We start from the raw sequence: 20250 nt of genomic DNA, 5'->3' as shown, positions 1-20250 counted from the left end.
AAATCTGCCGATTCCTTCCAGGCACGTACCGACTGTGTAATTGCTAAAGTTATGGCTCGGAATTTCTTCAACATGCCGCCTGCCGGAGTTGATAACTGGTGATCTCTACTAAGTGTAAAGCAACGAGTCTTTCAATAATTTAGTTTAATTGCCAAGTAGATATTTATAGTATTTTGAAATTTTGAAAATAGTAATTAAATAGTTTATAAATAAAAGTGAAATAATTTGAATTAAAGATATTTTATTAGATTTTTAAAAAGTAGAGATAGTTGAATGAAAATATTATAAATTTAAAAAACTGTTTGAATATAATTTTAATATTATTTTTTATTTTGAATTTTGATAAAAGTGAATTGATTTTTATTTTTTATGTTAAAAATTGTAATAATTAGATAAAAAAGTTGAAAATTTAAGATTAAAAAGTATTTTATAATAATATTCAGAAAATAAATTATAAAAAATTTTGAAAATTTTTATTTTATCTCATCTCATCTCACCTACCACGTACTATAAGGATGAGTTTGGATGTTGAAGTGAGTTGAGTTGAGTTGAGATGATAAAATATTATTTTTTAATATTATTATTATTTTAAAATTTGAAAAAATTAAATTGTTTATTATATTTTGTATTGGGATTTGAAAAAATTGTAATAATGAGTTGAGATGAATTGAGAGTATTTTATGATCCAAACGCAACCTAAATCTACGTACTTAGGACCAAAATGTGACGCTTGTGAATGGTAGTAACCTCCGAACAAATGCTTGCACGTATTGACACTTGAAGCAGACAAGTAAATAGAAGGCTTAATGGATAATGATAGAATTATTATTTTTTTATTATTCATTTAGTACTTTTTTGAATTTTTTATTTTACTTGATAGTTAAGGAAGTGACTAATAATAAAATTATATATATATTTTAATTTTGTTTTAATAATTAAAGATGTTAAAAAAATACTTAAAAGAAAATGATAAAAAAATAAAAAATTTTAAATACACTATAAATAGTAAATGAATAGTAAGAATGTAATAAGCCTATCACTATCTTAACTTAAAAGAGAAACTGCAAGTAACTTGTTTTGACACAGGCAAGTAAATAGAAAGGATATAACTTAAAAAAATAATGTTAAATATAATTATAAATTATATAAGTGCCGCATAATCTCATATTTAATTATTATTATTATTATTATTATTTTAAAAGGAATGCACAATTTTTGTACGCTCTGAGAGTGCAAATATCTTTAGTATAACTTAAAAGGGCGCTTTAGTATAACTTATGTCTTGCTGTTGCAGATCTTTTGAAATGAAGGAGGAGGAGGGTGTTTTAGGCACATCTAGCAATTATCTGTTATTTATTATCCACTCACTAAAGCTCCTTGTTCAAAGAGCAGGCATGAGTTGTAGCAGTTAATGGTGGACACATGATCATGAATCTCTCTCATATTAGATATGGCTGTAAGATTCCTCAATAGGGTCAGAGGCCATGTGCCAAGCTGCTGCAGAGACATTAGATGCATCAATTCCACTCTGTGACTTGGAGGTCTTTAAATGCAGGGCAGGAGAATGAATGAACATTAGAAACTTTGATAAAATTAAACGTGGAAAGCAACAACACGCAATCACTATCTGACAAAAGGAAACCCAGCAAAAATACACAAGCACTACTGCTATTGCTCGGCACCACTTTCCTCGACTTGTTTGATTGCATTCATTGGAGTTAGACGTGGCAAATTGGCTGCCATATATATATATATATGAAACGTGCAATGTTCGTATACCAGGAGACCTGGCCATATTTATAAAGCTTGCTCGGTTGGACATTTCGATGTCCATAGATAGCTTGATACTGAACTTTGGAAATACCAACATTCAATCTCATGTGTTTCATCATTCATGGCCATGGCCCATGCTTTGATAGTTTCTTTCCCCTCCTTAAATCCTTTTCTTTTGGTCTTCATACAATGAGCGAAACCCAGAGCAAGGAAAAGCCAAAGGGAGAAAGAAAGCTAAAAACGAAATAGCTAAAAAATAAAAGTAGGAAGAAGCAGCATAATACTGTGATTGCAGACAAATTCTTGTACACTAATCCTATTCACTGACTGGTAACTATGATGTTGAGCTATGCCTATATTTCCTTTTCATTACAAATCATCAGGGTAACTTCAAAAGGATGGAGAATGATCAACCCGAAGTGCTAGTCAAAGGAGATGGACATGCTTAATGGATCAATCCAATGTGAACTCTTCAAGCCATATCAGCATTTCATTTCTCTTCAATGTAGCCAACCACCAAAAAGATACAAAGAATGGCGTCAGTTCTTAGTAAGACAAATGCAGGACAGATAATCATTTCTTGTAGGGGTAAGCAAGTGGTAAGTGTTGATGAATAAAAACTTATAGCAATAGCTGTTGGATTAACATAGCAGGTTAACAGACTAAAGGCAGCAAAATAATCGAGAACATTAGAAGTAACTATATTCACATGGGAGGAATAATTAACTAGTCTTGAGATTGATTGAAAGTTGAATTGATATAAATTAAGAATATAGAAGAAAAACTGGCCTGTTTGTACTAAAAGAATAGAATGAAGCGTGCAAAGTTCAGAAAGGGAAGCAAAAAAAATCAACATTGCTAGCATCAGAAGTCCAACATCGTTCATTCTTGAAAGAAAGATGCCAAAGTTGAGATAAAACATGAATTCATCTATATTTCTCTTCATTCTACACTTCCAATTTTCCCGTCAGTAATTAAGTTGAACGTTACAGAAATATGGTAATACTGTATCAGTATAAATCAAAGATACCACCAATTTCCGGAATTCTTAGTTAGAGTCAATACTTCATATAAAGAGCTGACAGAATTTCAACTCCATTTTAAGTTCCTCGCATAGAGGGATGGTTTCTATGGAGCTAGATTTATGGAAGACATGTGAGCTTCAACAAGACGGAGGAAATGGAAAGTAAAATTTTGAATCTCACTACTACCATTTTAGCCCTGACTCGCTGAACAAGAAGTTGCAAACTACAATACCCAGTTCCTCTGTTATGCCTGCCTATTAATTTGGCTCACATTGAACTAATTCAATATTACAAGGTCAACCATCCCAGCTGCCAAAATATTAACTTTTTCTCCCTCAAATAAGTATAATCCAGATTATCTAAATGCTTGAATTCAGATTAAAGAAAATTGAGACAAAATAGAGGATCTAACGTCAAGATACCACATACCATTATAAAGCTCCACGTTCGGCCTGGATCATTGTATCGTGCAAGCAAACAACCTGTCTTAGGTTTGAGGCCATCATTTATAAGAGAAGAGCGGAGCAATTTCTCTTTCTCTTTAACAATATCTTCTGAAGCTCTTCCACTGAACTTCAAAACAGCAGCAATGCCCCCTTCCACTTTTCTCAAGCTAATCGTTCCTTGATTAGGATCTGGTAAACTGGAAAAGATCTATGCTTATTGCTAAATGACTGAAATTATTGAATATAAGTACAGAAATTCAGGTTGATATGCTTGTAGATCATTCTACAGCTTTTTTATTAATCAAATGCAATCGGTAACATTTTTAACAGAAATTCAGATATTTAATTAAATATTTTCTCAGAGTGAATTCGAGCCCAAAAAAAGTGTCGAGCCTCACCTACTTATATCTTTCTCCAATGGAAGAACCACTTGGATAGAAACTTTGGACAGTTCAGCATCAAATGCCTGCGTGAAGACAGGAGTAGTCATTGGTATCTTCTCTGATCTGGAATTCTTTCCAAATATGTACCTACAGATATGAATCACCATTTATATTATCTAAGAGAGCAACAACACAATAACACCACTGAGTTGGATTCTGAATGAAACTCACCCGGTAACATCATTAAAACCAGTCGACCCAGCTAACTTGTCCCCGTTTGCTTCTACCACTATAAATGGTGTGTACTTTCTCACCTGTAGAATCATTTGGAAATCTAGTGGAATTAAATAATTACTAGACATGCCTGGATATATAATAAACTGCACATATGATAAGATCCTTAATATCATTGGAAACACTGGTATCATTGATCATTTTCCAGTAATTATGAGAGCCACCTTTAAGGGAGCCTAACTGTCAAGAAGGCACTAGGAATCGATAATACATTTTCTTTTATGAAGGTCTGATGTTACAAATTTGATATCTTTGAATAATCACCTTGGTAAACCAACTTTATGCAAATATGACACCGTTTTTGTTTTTCATTCATTACGATTAAAACTTCAAATTCATATGAAAATTTGTAATTAAGGGACTCTTATACGCGTATATGTAATTTTAACTTTGTGATGGAATAAAGTTTAGTAAATTCCTATTGATTTCAATCTTTTGTATGACTATGTTATGATCAATGATTCAATTGCTATGTGTCTCCAGGAACAGGTAACAAAATGGAAATGATGATACATTAAGCCCTTAAAACAAGTAGAAACTATGTTCCGATTGGCGATAATTCATACAGAAACAGAAAAGGAATTAGTAATAATGCAGATATTTTTTTCAAGGAAAGACGGGCAAACCTCATAGTCAGCAGTTCTTTTCAGTATCTGATACTTGGGTGTCTCCAAGTCTGGAGTCTTATATATCCGCAACTGCAAAGAGTTACAATCTACACATGAGAAGGGTCTCTCAATTTCTCAAACACATAGGAGAATCTCATGTCATTTTAAGCAAAGAAAGAGCCAGTACCTGCTTTAACACATCCCACAAACCTTCTTGAGAAAAGTAGTCATTTTGCTTTATGGAATCCCAAAAGTCCTACAATTACGAGAACATGGCTTTTAATAAGACTGATGAGCCACACGTACTGTCCTTTCATATGGTAAGAAGGGTGCCTACCGCATGACTGCAAAACTTTCCAGTCTCTGGATTGATGCCCATGATAGAGGTTCCTGTAAAGACCAATTCTGGTTTCCATGGCAGAAGCATAAACCTCATGATCATAGTCCACCTCGTAGTAATTTCATAAGGACCTGTCTATAGCAACTCAATCAGCAGAAGAAGTGATCCCATACAATCCTCTCGTATTGTTCAATTGGCAATGATAGGAGGTAGTTTCACTTTTTAACCAAGAAATTAATGACAAGCAGTAGAAAATAAAAAAATAATGGCTAACGAACGAATCATGCATGAAGTCAAAACGGAAGCATAAAAAGAATAAACAAATAAATTAAAATCAAAAGACAAAGTTACATAAAACCAGTTACATAGTATTATATTGTAAACTATTAGGCTCTAAAGAAAGAATAGAATCTCCTGATGTTAGATAAGAACGTGGTTAAAGCCAAGGTTTTCCGGTCAATTAATACCATAGTACTTCATAGCATTACATGTGAGATACACCAAATCATTATGACAGAATCAAATCACGTTCATTAAATAGGACAAAAGCATAATTAACACGACCAAAATTCTAGCTACATCATCTTCAATCTCTAAGCTTACCGCCTACAACAATGCTTACATATTTCCTTCGTGTGGTTCTTTAGGAACAATCCCATTTAGTTCCCACTACTCTAACTCCATTGATAAGAAAATAACAGAAATCCTACTAAAGCAAACCTGTTTGACCCAGTGCAACTGGAACTCGGGCCTGAAGAGTATCTTCAAGAGAGCTATGTTAAACAGGTACCCACTAATGGTGTCATGCTTGGTGATTGGGTCCCTGAACTTCACACGCTCATCGTACGCCGTCCGGTCGATCCCCTGATCATCAAAGAGATGAGGGAGATCATCATATAAAAAACCCACTAACCGTTCAACGTCGAGTGTGGATTTTGGCGGGCTTTGGTCCACTAGGCTTAGAGCAATGGCCCACTTGAAGTTTTTGTCAGGTTGAAGGGCGAAGCTTTTGCCTTTGAAAAAATGGAGAGAAAGCCTGGTGGGTTTGATGGGCGTGGGGCTCGGTCGGTGGGAGATGAGACGCACGGAGGGGATGGGGCGGAAAATGTATTGGCAGAGTTGAGTGTTGGCCATCATTTGTTTGGGGTTGAAACGGTGCGGCATTGGCCTACGAGTACTGAATTCCTTTCTGTTTCTAGTGTTGGTCAGGATTCAGGAGACTCTGGATCTTAGCCAAAAGAAACGATTGGCTTGTATTGGTTGAAGCTGGTGGAGGTGATTGGATTTGCACTTGGGTGCAAAAATGTGCCCAACGGATCGTCTTCTTTTTTCTCCCTCCCACGAACAAGAACGCATTTTTTTGGCTAATAATTCTATTTGAATACATTTATACAAAACAATGACATAATTTAATTTAAAAAATAAATTTTAAATTTTAAATTATATAAATTAAATTATATCACGTATATAATGTGTGATGTAAAAACTTTCAAATAATACTATTCTTTTTGGATAGGTAGTTCCCTCAATACTACTATTATGCTTTTCATTCTCCTCATAATAAATATTTAATTTTTTTATCTAATCATTATTAAAATATAAAATTCAATACAATTTTTTTAAATTTTTAAATAAAATATTAAAAATAATATAATTTTTTTAAAATTTAAAACAAAAATAATATTGAAATGATCTTTTTATCTCTCCATCCCATAAACTAGAACGCATTTTTTTCATTAGTAGTTCCCTCAATAATACTATTTGAAAAATGCTTTTCATTCTTCGTACAATAAAGTTTAGGGTTTGTTTAGATACTTAGATATTCTAAAAATAAATTATAATTTTGTTCTCAAACATCACTAGATATAAAATACTTTTCAATTTTAAATCATCAATTTTTTTTATCTAATCATTAATTAATCATTATTCAAACATAAAATTAAAAACAACTTTCTCAAATTTTTAAACAAAACATAAAAAAGTAATACAATATTTTAAATTTTAAAATAAAAATTATATTAAAATAAATTTTTAACTTTAAAATATTTTTATTTAGTTTTTTTACTCTATTTTTCTAAAATACAATAAAACATTTTAACTTAACTTAAACCATTTTATTGGAATTATGAGATATTTTAAATGTCAAATCAATCCTTAGTGTCAAATATTAAAAGTCTTGTGGTAATTTGGTCTTTATACATATTAATCATTAACGTTAAAGATAAACTTTTTTAATCCATATATTCTGACTTGATCACTTTGATTTTTTTGTTACGTAACCGTAAAATTCACTAATGGAATTCCTTGCGCTATGTGCCATATATTCTTAGTCATGATATTGGTAGTTGTAGAGTACGTCATATATATATTTAAAAAAAAAGTAAATATAGATTAATTTACATAAAAAAATTAATTTTTTAATAAGAGTTAATTTATATACAATCTCTAAATTAAAACTGTTTCATGTAGTTATGTTTAAAAAAATTTAAAATTATAATAATATTCTTTTTAAAATAATATTTTTTCTCATAATACGGTTAACCCCTATAAATCAATATGGCATATGACATAATTAGCAATAAATATATTGGATAGACTTAGGTTTGCGCACCTTAGATGTATATATGATTAGAATTGCATTATAATCTCAAGAAAATTAAAGAGTTTCATGAAGTGGCAACTGGTAAATGTGAAAAGAAACGTGTATATATATATATATATATATATATATATATATATATATATATATATATTATACCTTCTTCCATAAAGCTAATTAAGTAGCAATGGCAAAAGAAAAAGATAATAGTAGTCTTTTCATTCCATTGACTAGATGGGTTCGGGAACATCAACTTTTTTCCTGTGTATTTCCTATATACATTTCTACATGCTAATTCACGTGCCCCCATCAGAACCGGAATGCGCATTCCTCACTTTGGCGAATGCATGCATTTTCCAGTTGGTTCCACTACCCGAGAATAAAGACCGTATGTAGCTTTCCTTGCCCAAAATCTACAGTGCATATTCTCGCATATCTATGGAGTTATCTTATTAAATACCCGTGTTCGATATATAAGGCTGCCAACTAGGATTCCACCAGGGGATTTCTGGCACGAGTCCGACACATATTTCCAGAATTATGCACACCTCGGCACGAGGCTTACTTGCATTACCATCAAGCCTTACATCTCCTCCTCTTCCTATATAACATTCATCTGCCCATGATCTTCTCATTGCCTATCCAAGTAATTAACCTACCTAGCTACCAGCTACCTCAAGAAGAACCTCCATCTTTTGCTTCTGCTAGTCATGTCCCGTCAAGAAGATCAAGATAAAATGCTTCACTTCTCCATGATGCTTAGGTCGAGGCGGCCCATCATTCTTCATGCCGATCACAATGATCATGCTCCTTATAATGTCATTGAGTGTGGTTATGATCTCCCCATGGAGGGTGATGGGGATGATGACGATGATGATTATGATTACGCCCCAGCCGCTTGAGGTTTTCATAATTGGGATCCATCATTAATATGTGGTCAATATCTTAGTACTAGAATATTAGTTAGTACTTATGTTAGAGTACGAATTCACGTGATACTTTCATCTTATCACAATGTCGTGTCATTAAAAATTAATAGTATTAGTAAAAATAATTTTAATGACACGACATCTTACGATAGGAATGAAGTACTAGGTTATTCGTATTTCTGGATTATCTAATAAGTTTTTCCTAGTCCTAAAACTTTAATTAAAAAGTTATAATAGTTCTCCTAAGATAAAGAGTCGACCGTCGATGTATGTAGTATGAAAGTCTCTTGCTGAAGTAGTGTTTTCCTCGGCTTAATTACCATAGTGATCTCTTGTCATGTTGGTCATTAAAATCTTCTTTCTAATGTACTACTTTTCCGAAATAGGTTGATGTACCTTGGTAATTAGTATTAGTATGCTCTATTTTTTATGCATGTATTGTGTAATCATTTTATATATGTTAATTATTAATTAGGTCTTGTTTAGTCTTTTGCCTTAGCCAATCTTGCAATGCTACGAATATATACAAATATATATATATATATATATATATATGACATTCAATCTTATAAAAGTAAATTTGTAAATTGACGTGACTTGATATCTATTTTTTTTAATATGAAAGTTAATTTGAAAGGTCAAAAGAAAAATCATAATCTTAAAATTATGATATGAATTTATTTTTAAGATGTGTATTCGAACGAGTATCTTATTTTGATTGTTTACAAATTTCTCCATAAACTACTGCATGCCGCTGCGTGCGCGCCTACCCAATTATAACGATGTAATTAGCAGCTTTTCTCCTTAACATGATGAGGTACCGTTTTGAAATAAAAAAGATAAGATCTATAGAATCTGTACTACTTTTAACGATTTCATTCCCACGCCAACGTTCCATTAATAAACAATCAAAAATCCTCTCACGGTAGTATATATATAGTTTATATGACCCAACATGCACCGAAAAGACCAAAATTAGATGCTCTAACACTATCAAGTCTAGCCACCTTGGGGTGCCTTGCTTGCTAGCTATCATCTAGCTCCAACGCGTTTGCTGATCAACTGTCAACTATAGTTTCCTTGTTTTTATACCGAGAGTTAAGCTATTTATACAATGGTTGGTATGTCAATAAAAAAATTTATAAATAGATAATTTATTTCTATGCCAAATAGCAGTAGTACCATACCTGTCGTTGGAATTTATTGATCAGTCATGCATATACTCAAGCACCGTTCCGCACTTCACTCGTGGATGACTTATGCCAAAACGAGCTCACTACCTTGATCTCTAAGCTTCCCTCTATATAAGCATTCATGTCGCCACCTCGCATCCCCATGACACACACACACTATATATATGGAGATGGGGCTTGATGATGGTGCCGATGCAAGCTAGCATGCATTGAACAAGGTGACAATTAGTGACGATGATGATAAAGATTAATTATGGCCATGCTTGCCCCAGAAGCATACATGTATTCATGAGGGTGATAATCAGGAACATGCAGATCAACCGATCAAAGCCTTTTACTCAAAGTAAGAAAAATCATACATATGTAGTACTGTATTGCATGCGATCCACAGGAGCGACCCAAAGGCAACAACACCAAAAATTGGTCGGAACTTGGAAGAGACTGGTTTAGTAATGAATACATACACTAGTATCTAATAAGAACCTTTCCTCTTAAACATTTTCATTCCAAGAAAACTCAAGCAAAATTCTCATGGAACTCTACACCCCCTTTTCTCAAGTGGCTGAACAAATATAATGTTGATTGTTGAAAAAAAAAAGATTGCAAATTTTCATGAGCTCTTATTGTGGCTGGAAAAATTCCCAAAAATGCAAATTTGCTCCTCAGCAATAAAATGGAACCAGATTCTCTCTCTCCAATTCACTTTCTTCTGAAGCCAACAAAGGTCTTGCCAGCCTATCCAACATGGAATATATATCTTTCACTTCTGGGTGAGACGGATCTCCAACAACAAACTCATGGACAATCCCATTAATCTCAATTAAACTACACCCAGGCACTTTTTTAACCCCAAGATCTTTCATTTTCCTTCTCACTTTTGTTACATCTTGCCATCGATCTGCCGAGGCATAGATATTTGCAAGAAGTGTATGGATGCTGGAATCACTTGACTCAATTTTCACTAGCCGTTCAGCCACCCGTTCAGCCATCTCAACATTGCCATAGACTCTGCATGCACTAAGCAAAGAACCATAAAGTGGAATCACAATTTCATTATTTTCTTTAGGGGTTTTTTCTATCAATTCCTCTGCTTCGTCCAGCTTTCCAGCTCGACCAAGAAGGTCAATCAGACATCCATAGTGTTCTAATTTTGGCTCAATCTTATAAACCTTGGTCATGGAAATAAAGAAATGGCGGCCTTCCTCAACCAATCCTCCATGACTACAAGCACTTAAAACACCAACAAATGAGATATCATCGGGTTTAGCTCCAGCTTTTTTCATTTCTGAGAACAACTCAAGTGCTTTGCTTGTCTTGCCATTCATGGCAAGCCCACAAATAATTGAGGTCCAAGAGGCAGTATCCTTTTCCTTTAACTCGTAGAAAATCTCCAAAGATTTCTCCACGCACCCACATTTTGCATACATTTCTATAAGCGCAGTGCCAACAACTGCATCCACCATAATTCTATTCTCATCTATGTATCCATGAATCCATTTTCCTTGTTCTAGAGCTCCCACCTGAGCACAACCAGTTAGGAGAGAAACCACGGTGAATTTATCTGGTTTAACCTTTCTAATTTGCATCTCTCGAAATAAGGTCATGGCCTCATCAAAACAGTTGAACTGCACATACCCATTGATCATTGCGGTCCAAAGAACTATATCCCGAACTGGACTCCTCTCAAACAGCTCTCTAGCTTCATCCAGCTGACCACAGTTTATATACCCAGACACCATACTAGTCCAACAAATCACATTTTTCTTTGGCATCTCATCAAAAATTTGCCGAGCTACACTCAAACACCCACACTTAGCATACATGTCTAACAAGGCATTGCTAATTATAATAGTAACTTCAAGCTCCTTCCCAATATAGTCGTGAATCTCCTTGCCAAGCTCCAAAATTTTCAATGCCGTACAAGCTGATAAAGTGCTTACAACTGTGGCTTCATCAGGCTTCACATTGCTCTCTCTTCGCATTCTCTGAAAAACATTCACTGCATCTTCAAACCTCCTACACCTAACATACCCTGAAATCATAACGTTCCAAGACACTGCGTCTCTGACAGTCATTTCTTCGAACAGCTGATTGAAATCCTCAATCCTGCCCAGTTCGGCGTACATGTCAATGAGTGAGTTACCGACATAAGTGTCAAACTCAAGCCCAGTCTTCACCACAAACCCATGAATTTTAACACCCTCCGAAGCCTCTCCCAAGCACCCTATCGCCTTGAAAACAAATGGGTACGTAAAATTATCGGGCCAAAGGCCATCCTTTCTCAATTGCCCAAAGAGCCAAATGGCTTTTCTAAAGCTACCCTTCTTTGCAAATGCTTTGATCAGCACATTGTACATGAACAAGCTCGGTTCTTGAACGTAATTGAAGATTTTCTCCGCGTAAATCAAGTTACCAAGAGATGGGTCTGTGCAGAAGACCATAAGCTTGTTGAGGGTGTCCTTGTTATGGTGGAGTCCGACCCCAAAGATTTGGGTCAGGATTTGCTCGAGCAGGCTCACGGATTTGCAGTTCTGGAGGTACTGGATGCATGATTTCTTGGTTACTCCGATGCTGTGCGAGGAGGTTGAGAGAAACCGGGACTTTGAGAGGCCGTGGCGGGAAGTAAACCGAAATAACGGAACCTTATGTTGGCTAAGCATGAGAGCTCTGCGAATTTTCGACACCGTGAACAAAACAAACGAGTTGACTCGAGCTCTGCGGTCTCTTGGGCTGTGTCCTTTGAGCTCAAATGGGCTCCTAAGGTTGATGTAATAAATCTCTTCAGGGCACGATCTCTTAAAATTTATCATTTCTAATTTTATTCGATAGATATATAATTTTATTTCTAAAGTTTTTTTAAGATATGTCATGATGATAAAATATAAAAAGGATATTTTCATATTAGGATCGGATTTGTAATGTATTTTAATTTTGACGTAACAGAACCTCATTTATTTAATTTGGGATTTATTTGTTATTGCAATTTAAGAATTTTACATAATAAAATAACCTAAACATTGTACAGAAAAGCCTGTCGTGAATTTTAATCCTAAATGCAATATCAAGGGAAGTTGTTCAAAATTAAAGTTTTCCCCTTTATTTTTAACTCGAGCCTGAACTGGCTCATTTGAAAATTATTTTTTTTCTTTTAAGGAAAGATGAATGATTTATACAATTTTGAAATAGATAAGTCTCATGCAAATCTTTATAAAAAAGTGTAAAAAAAATTATTCTTTATTAGTGTGATCTACTTTTTTACAAAAAATTTGTATAAGATTTTTCTATTAGAAATTTGTACTTAACATTACTCAAAATAAAATATCTGACTTTGGGCGTAAAGGATACGGACGAACAAAATAAGTTCCTTCTGGATGTTAAGAGTATCTGATATCATCTGTGAATAGTAATAAATAATTTATTAATAGAAGTAAACTATTTATAAATAATAATGACATAATCTGAAAAGATCTGATAACAATTTTAGTCTCAAACAGGCCTAATTGAGCTGCTTGAAAATACTTTGAGTAGACTTAAGAGACTGTTGAACCAACCATCCTTCCGCATCAAATTATGTTTTTCGTTCATGATTTTGTCCATCTTCTGTAACATTATACAATTGTAAAGTGTGTAAACATCATATAATCGTTTTGAAAAATAGTAAGGTCTATTATTAAAAAATTAATTTTTTTCATATGAATCTTATGTTTTATTCATTTTTTTTAAAACGATTACGCTACGGTTGCATAATTTACAGTTACAAATATATTTTCTCATCTTCTAAAAGTTTTGAACTCTTTTTGTGTATTGACAAAAAATGATCCTGACTTTTTTAGATAGGTTGGTGTGCGTGCAGTATGACATACTCACATAAGTTCATATGTATATATATACTAGGTAGACATAATTGTTTTTTAAAAATAAATGATGAAGTTTTATAGAACATTTTTAAGAGAAAACTAATTACTTAATTTGAATTTTTAATATAATTTTTTTTTTCAATTAGGCAGATGTGGTTTGCACGTTTAGCCACCGCTAATAATTATATAAATATATAAAATACTTGGTCGAAAAAAAAACACTTTGATGCAACCTTAATCGTCATAAGTCAAAGGAGACGAAGTAAGAGTATTGGCATTAATTTTATCAAAAGTCTAGGTAAATATAAAAAATAACTTATTTTTTTCAAACACATATGTATTGAATTAGCCAAAAGATAAATTAAAAATTTTGAACTATAGTAAACACTTTTTTACTTTATATTTAAAGTGTTACTGTTTACTAACTAAATATATTTTTTATTTTAGTTTAATCTCACAACCGTCTTTTTATTTTTCGGCAAGTAATAATACATGTAAACAAGTATTTGACATATAGCGATGAAATGAGAGTCATTGAATTTGGCACTCAATAATTATAATAAACAAGTAATAGATGATGGGGTCATAGAAGTATGGCGTGGATAATTTGGTTAAGAAAAAAAATTAGTTAAAAAATAATAATTTAAATGTCAAATTAAATTATTAATATACATACAATTAGTATAATTGTAAAATATAAAAAATTAATATTAAAAATAATATTATATTATTATTTTAATAAATATAATAATTAATTTAATTTAAAATTATGAATAGATAAATTTTAAATTTATAAAAAATATGTAATTTTTATTAAATTTTAAAGATAAAAATTAATGTCAATCCTCTAATAAAAAATTGTAACTTCAATATTTTATGAACTTCCATTATTTTTTTCCTATCCATGTTCACAAAGATATTTTGGAGGAGAAAAGGAGAGCAATTAATGTTGTTTTGTCAGACTGCTTTTTTTTTTTTTTGTTTTTGGCCCCTCCTCGTCTCTAGTGAAGGGAAGATGCCGCACAGTTGGAAACCCATTTTACCACATCTTCGACGTTCCTCCAGAGTGAAGTCGTCGTTTTCCTTCCTAAAAACGACGTCCCTGTTAACATTTGGCTTTCGCTCGTTTTACCAAATCAACGCCATAGGATTTTCTTCCTGATCTCCTTCATTTGTTTGGACTTCAAAACCCTCTTCGTCCTTCTCTCTCTCGTACGCACTGCACCCCATTTTCTCTTGGGAACATTTTCTCGGATTTTGACTCGAGCATTTGGTGTCTACGATTCACAATCTCTCTCCATTTTGTTCAAGATCGGTGATCCTGTCTCTGTCGGTGATGTGTAACCTTGTCTTCTCTTTTGTGTTTCATTTTCCTGCTTGAATCTCTGCACTAGTTCTATTATTGCTGATTTTAATTTAGAAAGGGACGAAAATTCATGTTTTTTTTTTTTTTTTTCCAGATTTTTCTGACATTAACTTGCCCCTCTTATATCAGATCGTCTTAATTTAAAATATCCACGTCTCATTTTTGCTATGAAGTCGTTTACTACTTCATTTCCTTCCATCTTGGTTCATATGCCTCTCGTGGTGTGCAATCTTGCTATCTAGCTCTTTAAATTTTTCCGATCTCCTTGTTTGTTAACTGAGTTTGGTTCAAAATGTCTTCGATTCGATTCGATGGTACTAAGCAGTACTATGCCACGAGCAGTCTTGTGCTCGGATATGCGCTTTGTTCAAGCTTGCTTGCCGTGATTAACAAGTTTGCTATAACCAAATTCAACTATCCTGGCCTTCTGACTGCGTTGCAGTATCTAACTTCGGCTCTTGGAGTTTGGGTTTTAGGGAAGTTAGGATTTTTACACCACGATCAATTTACATTCGAGACTGCCAAGAAGTTTTTACCCGCTGCTATTGTTTTCTATCTGGCAATCTTTACAAACACTAATCTTCTACGTCATGCGAATGTGGATACATTTATAGTGTTTAGATCCTTGACACCCCTCTTGGTTGCTATAGCGGATACAACATTTAGGAGACAGCCGTGCCCATCAAAGCTCACCTTTGTGTCTTTGTTGATCATATTGGGTGGAGCTGTTGGCTATGTGGCCACGGATTCAGCTTTTACTTTGACTGCATATACGTGGGCATTTGTTTATTTGGTAACAATTACTACTGAGATGGTTTATATCAAACATATGGTGACGAATCTTGGGTTGAACACTTGGGGTTTTGTGTTCTATAACAATTTGTTATCGTTGATGATGGCTCCGGTGTTTTGTTTTCTCACGGGAGAGTATGCTGATGTGTTTGCTGCATTGGGATCTAATTATGGGAATTGGTTTGAACCAAATGCATTCTTTGCTGTATCATTATCGTGTGTTTTTGGATTGGCCATCAGTTTCTTTGGGTTTGCTGCAAGGAAGGCGATCTCTGCCACGGCTTTTACAGTTACCGGTGTTGTTAATAAGTTTCTTACAGTTGCCATTAACGTGATGATTTGGGATAAGCATGCCACTCCATTTGGTTTGCTGTGCCTCCTCTTTACTCTTGCTGGCGGAGTTCTTTATCAGCAGTCGGTTTCCGGAGCTGGCAGTGCTCCATCACAGCGTGAGTCAACGGCATCAAGGCAGACCGATAGGGAGAATGATGGTGATAATTTCGGAGATGAGAATCAAGCAAAGGGCATGTCTGGTAAACTTGGTTCTGTATGAGAAGTTTACCCTCTATGTTCCATTTTTTAGTCCCTTGATCAAGAGGCTAAGTGGGTGTTTGAAATTTTATATCTGGCATAATGGTTTTGGAAATTCTGTATGAGATCATATTTATTATTTTCCTTAGAAATTGAATTCTGTTAGCATTTTCCAAGGCATTTTCAGCATGGCTCAAATTTATAGGGCTTTGGTTCGCTTCTGTAATCTTATTTATTGCTTTTAGGGAGTAAATGCAATGGTTGTGTGAATTAAAAGATGAGTCAGGATGCTGGTGTGGTGTTTCTTTCAGTAGGATTGAGAACTTGATTGCAAGTAGCTCTCTCTCTCTCTACTGAACTAACCTTTCATGTACTTCATTTCACTCTAAAAAGCCAAGAAATCTCAGTCGTTAAAAATTAATGTGCACTTGCTAAATGAAAAACATATAGTTATTTCTAAGAATATAATATTCGCAGTCTGAGTCTTTGCCTTCTATAATAAGCATAGGATATTACTGTGAATCCCTGGGCTGCAGCTACTTCTTTGTGCGGTGATGTTTAGGTGCAACTAGGAAAGGCTTTACCGTTTTCTTTCCAGTGTGGAGGACTTGGTCTTATTGGCAATGCAAGGATCAGTGGACGATTATTTTTTCAGGTTTATCTTCCCTCTTTCCTTGTTGTCTGCACTTTCTGTACGATGCCTTCTTAACTTTTGATGTCAGCGTTCTTTGAGTGCCATGCTGAACCTGTAAACGGGGTCTTGGATTGGGGCTGAACCTGTCTGTCCTGCTTCTGACAGACTTCTTGGTAGCACGTGAATTTTCTGGGAGAAAAAATATTTGTGTGGATTGCGAGTACCCACCACATGTTTTTCTTTGCAGTTCGGTTTGGCTCTTGCTGTCAAAACAAATAACATTAAAATATTTGTGAATTTCATTTGTAAGTGTAATGCTCCATGCAATATTATGGAATACATAAATGTGGAATAGTCATTTCAAAAAAAATATAGTCTATATTAAATTTTTTTTTTTCTTTTCATGTGAGTTTCGTATCTATTCTTTTTTTTTTAAAATGATTGCACGGCACTTGCGTATTCACAATATCAATTATTATTTCTCAATTTGTAAATAAGAGTACAAAAATAATGAATAGTTTGTGAGTAGTGATATAGTTTGAAAATATTTTAGAATATTTGTGTTCTAAAATAGGTCTTTAGATCTCGTTTGGATAGTCAGATGAGATGCGATCACATAAAAAATCTTTAAATAGGAGTGAGCTTGTTTGTTAATAGTAGTGAAATAATTTAAATTAAGATTTTTATTAGATTTTGAGAAATGAGAAAGAAGAAGTTGAAGAAAAATATTATAAAGTTAAAATATTGTTAAAATATAATTTTTATTTTGAGATTTGAAAGTTAAATTGCTTCTTGCATTTTATATGAAAGTTTGAAAAAGTTTGTAACGATTAGATGATAAATTATGAAAGAAAAATTAAAAAGTGTTTGTGTTTAAGACTTTAAGTAGTATTTGAATATTAAGATAAGATAGGATGAGACGAACTTATAAAAGAAATAAAATAAGATAAGATAAAATCAACTATTTATTCAAATGGGGCCTTAGTGTCTATTTGCGATTTCTGTAGTAAATTGAACTTTTTAAAGTAACGTTTTTAATTGTAGAGCTTTACTGAAAAAAAAAATTATACTTTTAAAAAGTTGTTTTTTGTTTGGTAAAGATGCACTTGAAGTGCTTTTAAAGTTAGTTACGGTGATTTTCTAAGGGTCTGTTTGGAGTTGCGGTAGAAGTTTTAAAAAATATTTAAATAATTTTAAAAACTCTTTAATGAAAATTTTAAATTATTTGGATGTTACATATTAAAATATTTTTTCATATCAAATAAGCTAAAAAATACTTCTGAGGAAAAACATTCCTCAAACGTGCTTTCCAAATAATCCGAAATGTACTTCAAATTTTAAACTTTTATTAATGGGTGAAAATATTCATTTAACTTTTAGATAATTACAACTTTCAAAATTTTAAAGATATGGTCATAATTAAAAAAAATAAAATGATAGTCATTTCTACTTAGAAAGTACTTTTTAAATTTGTTTTCAAACAAATGTAACATGTTTACAAGTGTTTTAAATATAAGATTGACAAACAATAAATAACTTTTTAATAGTAAAACTTATTACTTAAGTTATAAGTTATAAGCCTTAAAATTATAAGCTATATTTTCCAAAATATTTCCAAACATGCACTAAATATAACATCATCTGTAAGATCTTTTTAACAAAAGTTTCAAATTGTTTTTATAACCAATTTGTTGTTTTTTAAAAGTGAATTTTTAGATTTTTTTAGGTATTTAAAATATATATTTTTTAATTTCTCGAACATACTATTTTTTGTTTAAAATAACTTTTAGGCAATTAAAAGCATTTTTTAACCCTCAAAATTCAAACTCAAATATGTACTTTTATACTATAAATCACACATCCCCTTCCTTTTTTTTTTTGTTTTTTCTTTCTCTCTTAAGTAGATGTAGCAATATGTGATACGATTTGTGAACCTAACACGAACACGACACAAAATTAGCAGGCTTGAGTAAGCCAAACGGGTTAACCCATTAAGATACAATTAATAAACGGATCAACCTACTTAACCTGAAATTAACCCACAATAACTCATTTAAGTTTTTTTACTATTTAGTTGTAATGTTAGTATTTTTCAACATTTTTATATTTTTATTGTTGGGATTGTAATGACCTATACTTACATTTGTTATTGTTGGATTTGTAATGTTGGTTTTATTATATGTTAAAATATAAAAATATTGATATTTTTTGTTAGTAGATAATCTTATTGTTTTTTTAGAGATATTATGGCTACTAATAAATATAAATTTTAACTTTTATGTTAATTTATATTAATCTGGTCAAATGGGTTATACGGGGTTAGTTCAACCCATTTACAAGAAACGGATTGAAATAAGTCGTATCGTATTGACTAATTTCTAATTTATTAAACGAGATAAAACGAATGATAGGATATGACCTGTTATTTAAATGGATCATGTTAGGGTTTGATGGTCTGACCCGTTTACCTTAATGGAATGTGTTTGGTTGACCCATGTACTCGAATGTTTATCACTTAACAGACATGAACACAACCACGAACACGAATTGACATTCTACCTCATTTGTTTTTATAACCATTTTCATCTAATTATTACAACTTTTTCAAAATTTCATACAAAATAAAATAAACAATTCAACTTTTTCAAATACCAAAATAAAAATAATATTACAAAAATATATTTTAACAATATTTTATTCAACTTTTAATTTTTATTTCAACTAATTTCGTCTCATCTCATTTGCAAAACAAACGAGACAGTTATAAGTGTCATATTATGGGTTCACTTGTCATGGCAAAAATGCAATTCCAACAACTACATGGCAACTTTCTCGCTTATATAATTTCTGTTTATTTTGAAATTTTATCTTATTTTAATTTTGGGTTTTTTAAGTTTTTGGTTGTAAGGAATTTTCTGTTGTATAATTTAGGCTATATTTGGATAATAAGATGAGATGAGATAGTTTTAGATAAAAGTTGAAAGTTGAATAAAATATTATTAATGTTAACGTCCAGACATGCGCACAGTTTGGAAAGGAAGAGAGATTCATTCTCGAGACGCGCTGGGCCTCGATCGGTGCTGTAAGAAGCCCCCGACAGTGGTCCAGTGTGGTTGTATGGTGCCGATTCATACATCTATGACGATAAATAATATTTAAATGCAGAGAATAAAGAGAGATAAACACGCATAATTACGTGGTTTGACACTAGGCTTACGTCCACGGGAGTTTGGGGAGGGGAGATTTCACTATAATATGCTTGTTTACAGTCTCTCATAACCTTTCATTTCTCACTGTACAAAAAAACGGTAGATCTATTTGCTAGAGAAGAAGTTCTCTGTTTTGCTCTCAAGTTGAAGAAGAAGTCCCCAAAAAAGAGAGAGTTAAAGTCATCCCGAAGAGAGAATCGGTCCTCAATCCGTAGGTTCCTCTTGCCTTTTATCTCCTGCCCCTCACTTGCTTTAAGTCACTTCCCTACTT

The 20250-nt window shown here is 32.9% G+C and overlaps 3 protein-coding genes across 4 annotated transcripts; 1 reads left to right on the top strand and 2 right to left on the bottom strand.

Annotated features, from left to right (window-relative positions):
- Positions 1-1848: 1848 nt before the first annotated feature.
- LOC109006292 (heme-binding-like protein At3g10130, chloroplastic) lies at positions 1849-6208 on the bottom strand. Of its 2 annotated transcripts, none has more exons than XM_018985521.2 (8): positions 5590-6208; positions 4867-5004; positions 4717-4785; positions 4548-4619; positions 3859-3941; positions 3643-3774; positions 3228-3441; positions 1849-2271 (listed from the first exon to the last, which is right to left on the bottom strand). In XM_018985521.2, exons 1-8 carry the CDS (start codon positions 6031-6033, stop codon positions 2227-2229), a joined length of 1197 nt encoding a protein of 398 aa, XP_018841066.2. In that variant the 5' UTR covers positions 6034-6208; the 3' UTR covers positions 1849-2226. The 2 variants fall into 2 exon arrangements, with proteins under 2 accessions (XP_018841066.2, XP_018841067.1); XM_018985522.2 differs by having other exon boundaries at positions 4867-5000; positions 5590-5765.
- Positions 6209-9771: 3563 nt separating this feature from the next.
- Positions 9772-12302, bottom strand: LOC109006293 (pentatricopeptide repeat-containing protein At1g31430). The gene has a single exon (XM_018985523.2). The coding sequence runs from the start codon at positions 12248-12250 to the stop codon at positions 10253-10255; it is 1998 nt and encodes a 665-aa protein (XP_018841068.2). The 5' UTR covers positions 12251-12302; the 3' UTR covers positions 9772-10252.
- Positions 12303-14448: 2146 nt separating this feature from the next.
- Positions 14449-16417, top strand: LOC109006294 (GDP-fucose transporter 1-like). Its single transcript, XM_018985524.2, has one exon. It carries the CDS (start codon positions 15106-15108, stop codon positions 16156-16158), a length of 1053 nt encoding a protein of 350 aa, XP_018841069.1. The 5' UTR covers positions 14449-15105; the 3' UTR covers positions 16159-16417.
- Positions 16418-20250: the final 3833 nt, after the last annotated feature.

The sequence above is a fragment of the Juglans regia genome, chromosome 1 (assembly GCF_001411555.2).
Source record: "Juglans regia cultivar Chandler chromosome 1, Walnut 2.0, whole genome shotgun sequence".
NCBI lineage: Eukaryota > Viridiplantae > Streptophyta > Magnoliopsida > Fagales > Juglandaceae > Juglans > Juglans regia.
The sequence above is the reverse complement of the archived record's forward strand: the minus strand, read 5'-3'. Positions and strand labels throughout refer to the sequence as shown.

Coding starts and splice junctions, on each gene's coding strand:
- LOC109006292 (XM_018985521.2), bottom strand. CDS start 6,033: ATGCCGCACCGTTTCAACCCCAAACAAATGATGGCCAACACTCAACTC. Junction 5,005..5,589: donor AGTTGCACTGGGTCAAACAG/GTTTGCTTTAGT, acceptor GAGTTGCTATAG/ACAGGTCCTTATGAAATTAC. Junction 2,272..3,227: donor GAACGTGGAGCTTTATAATG/GTATGTGGTATC, acceptor GCTACATTGAAG/AGAAATGAAATGCTGATATG.
- LOC109006293 (XM_018985523.2), bottom strand. CDS start 12,250: ATGCTTAGCCAACATAAGGTTCCGTTATTTCGGTTTACTTCCCGCCAC.
- LOC109006294 (XM_018985524.2), top strand. CDS start 15,106: ATGTCTTCGATTCGATTCGATGGTACTAAGCAGTACTATGCCACGAGC.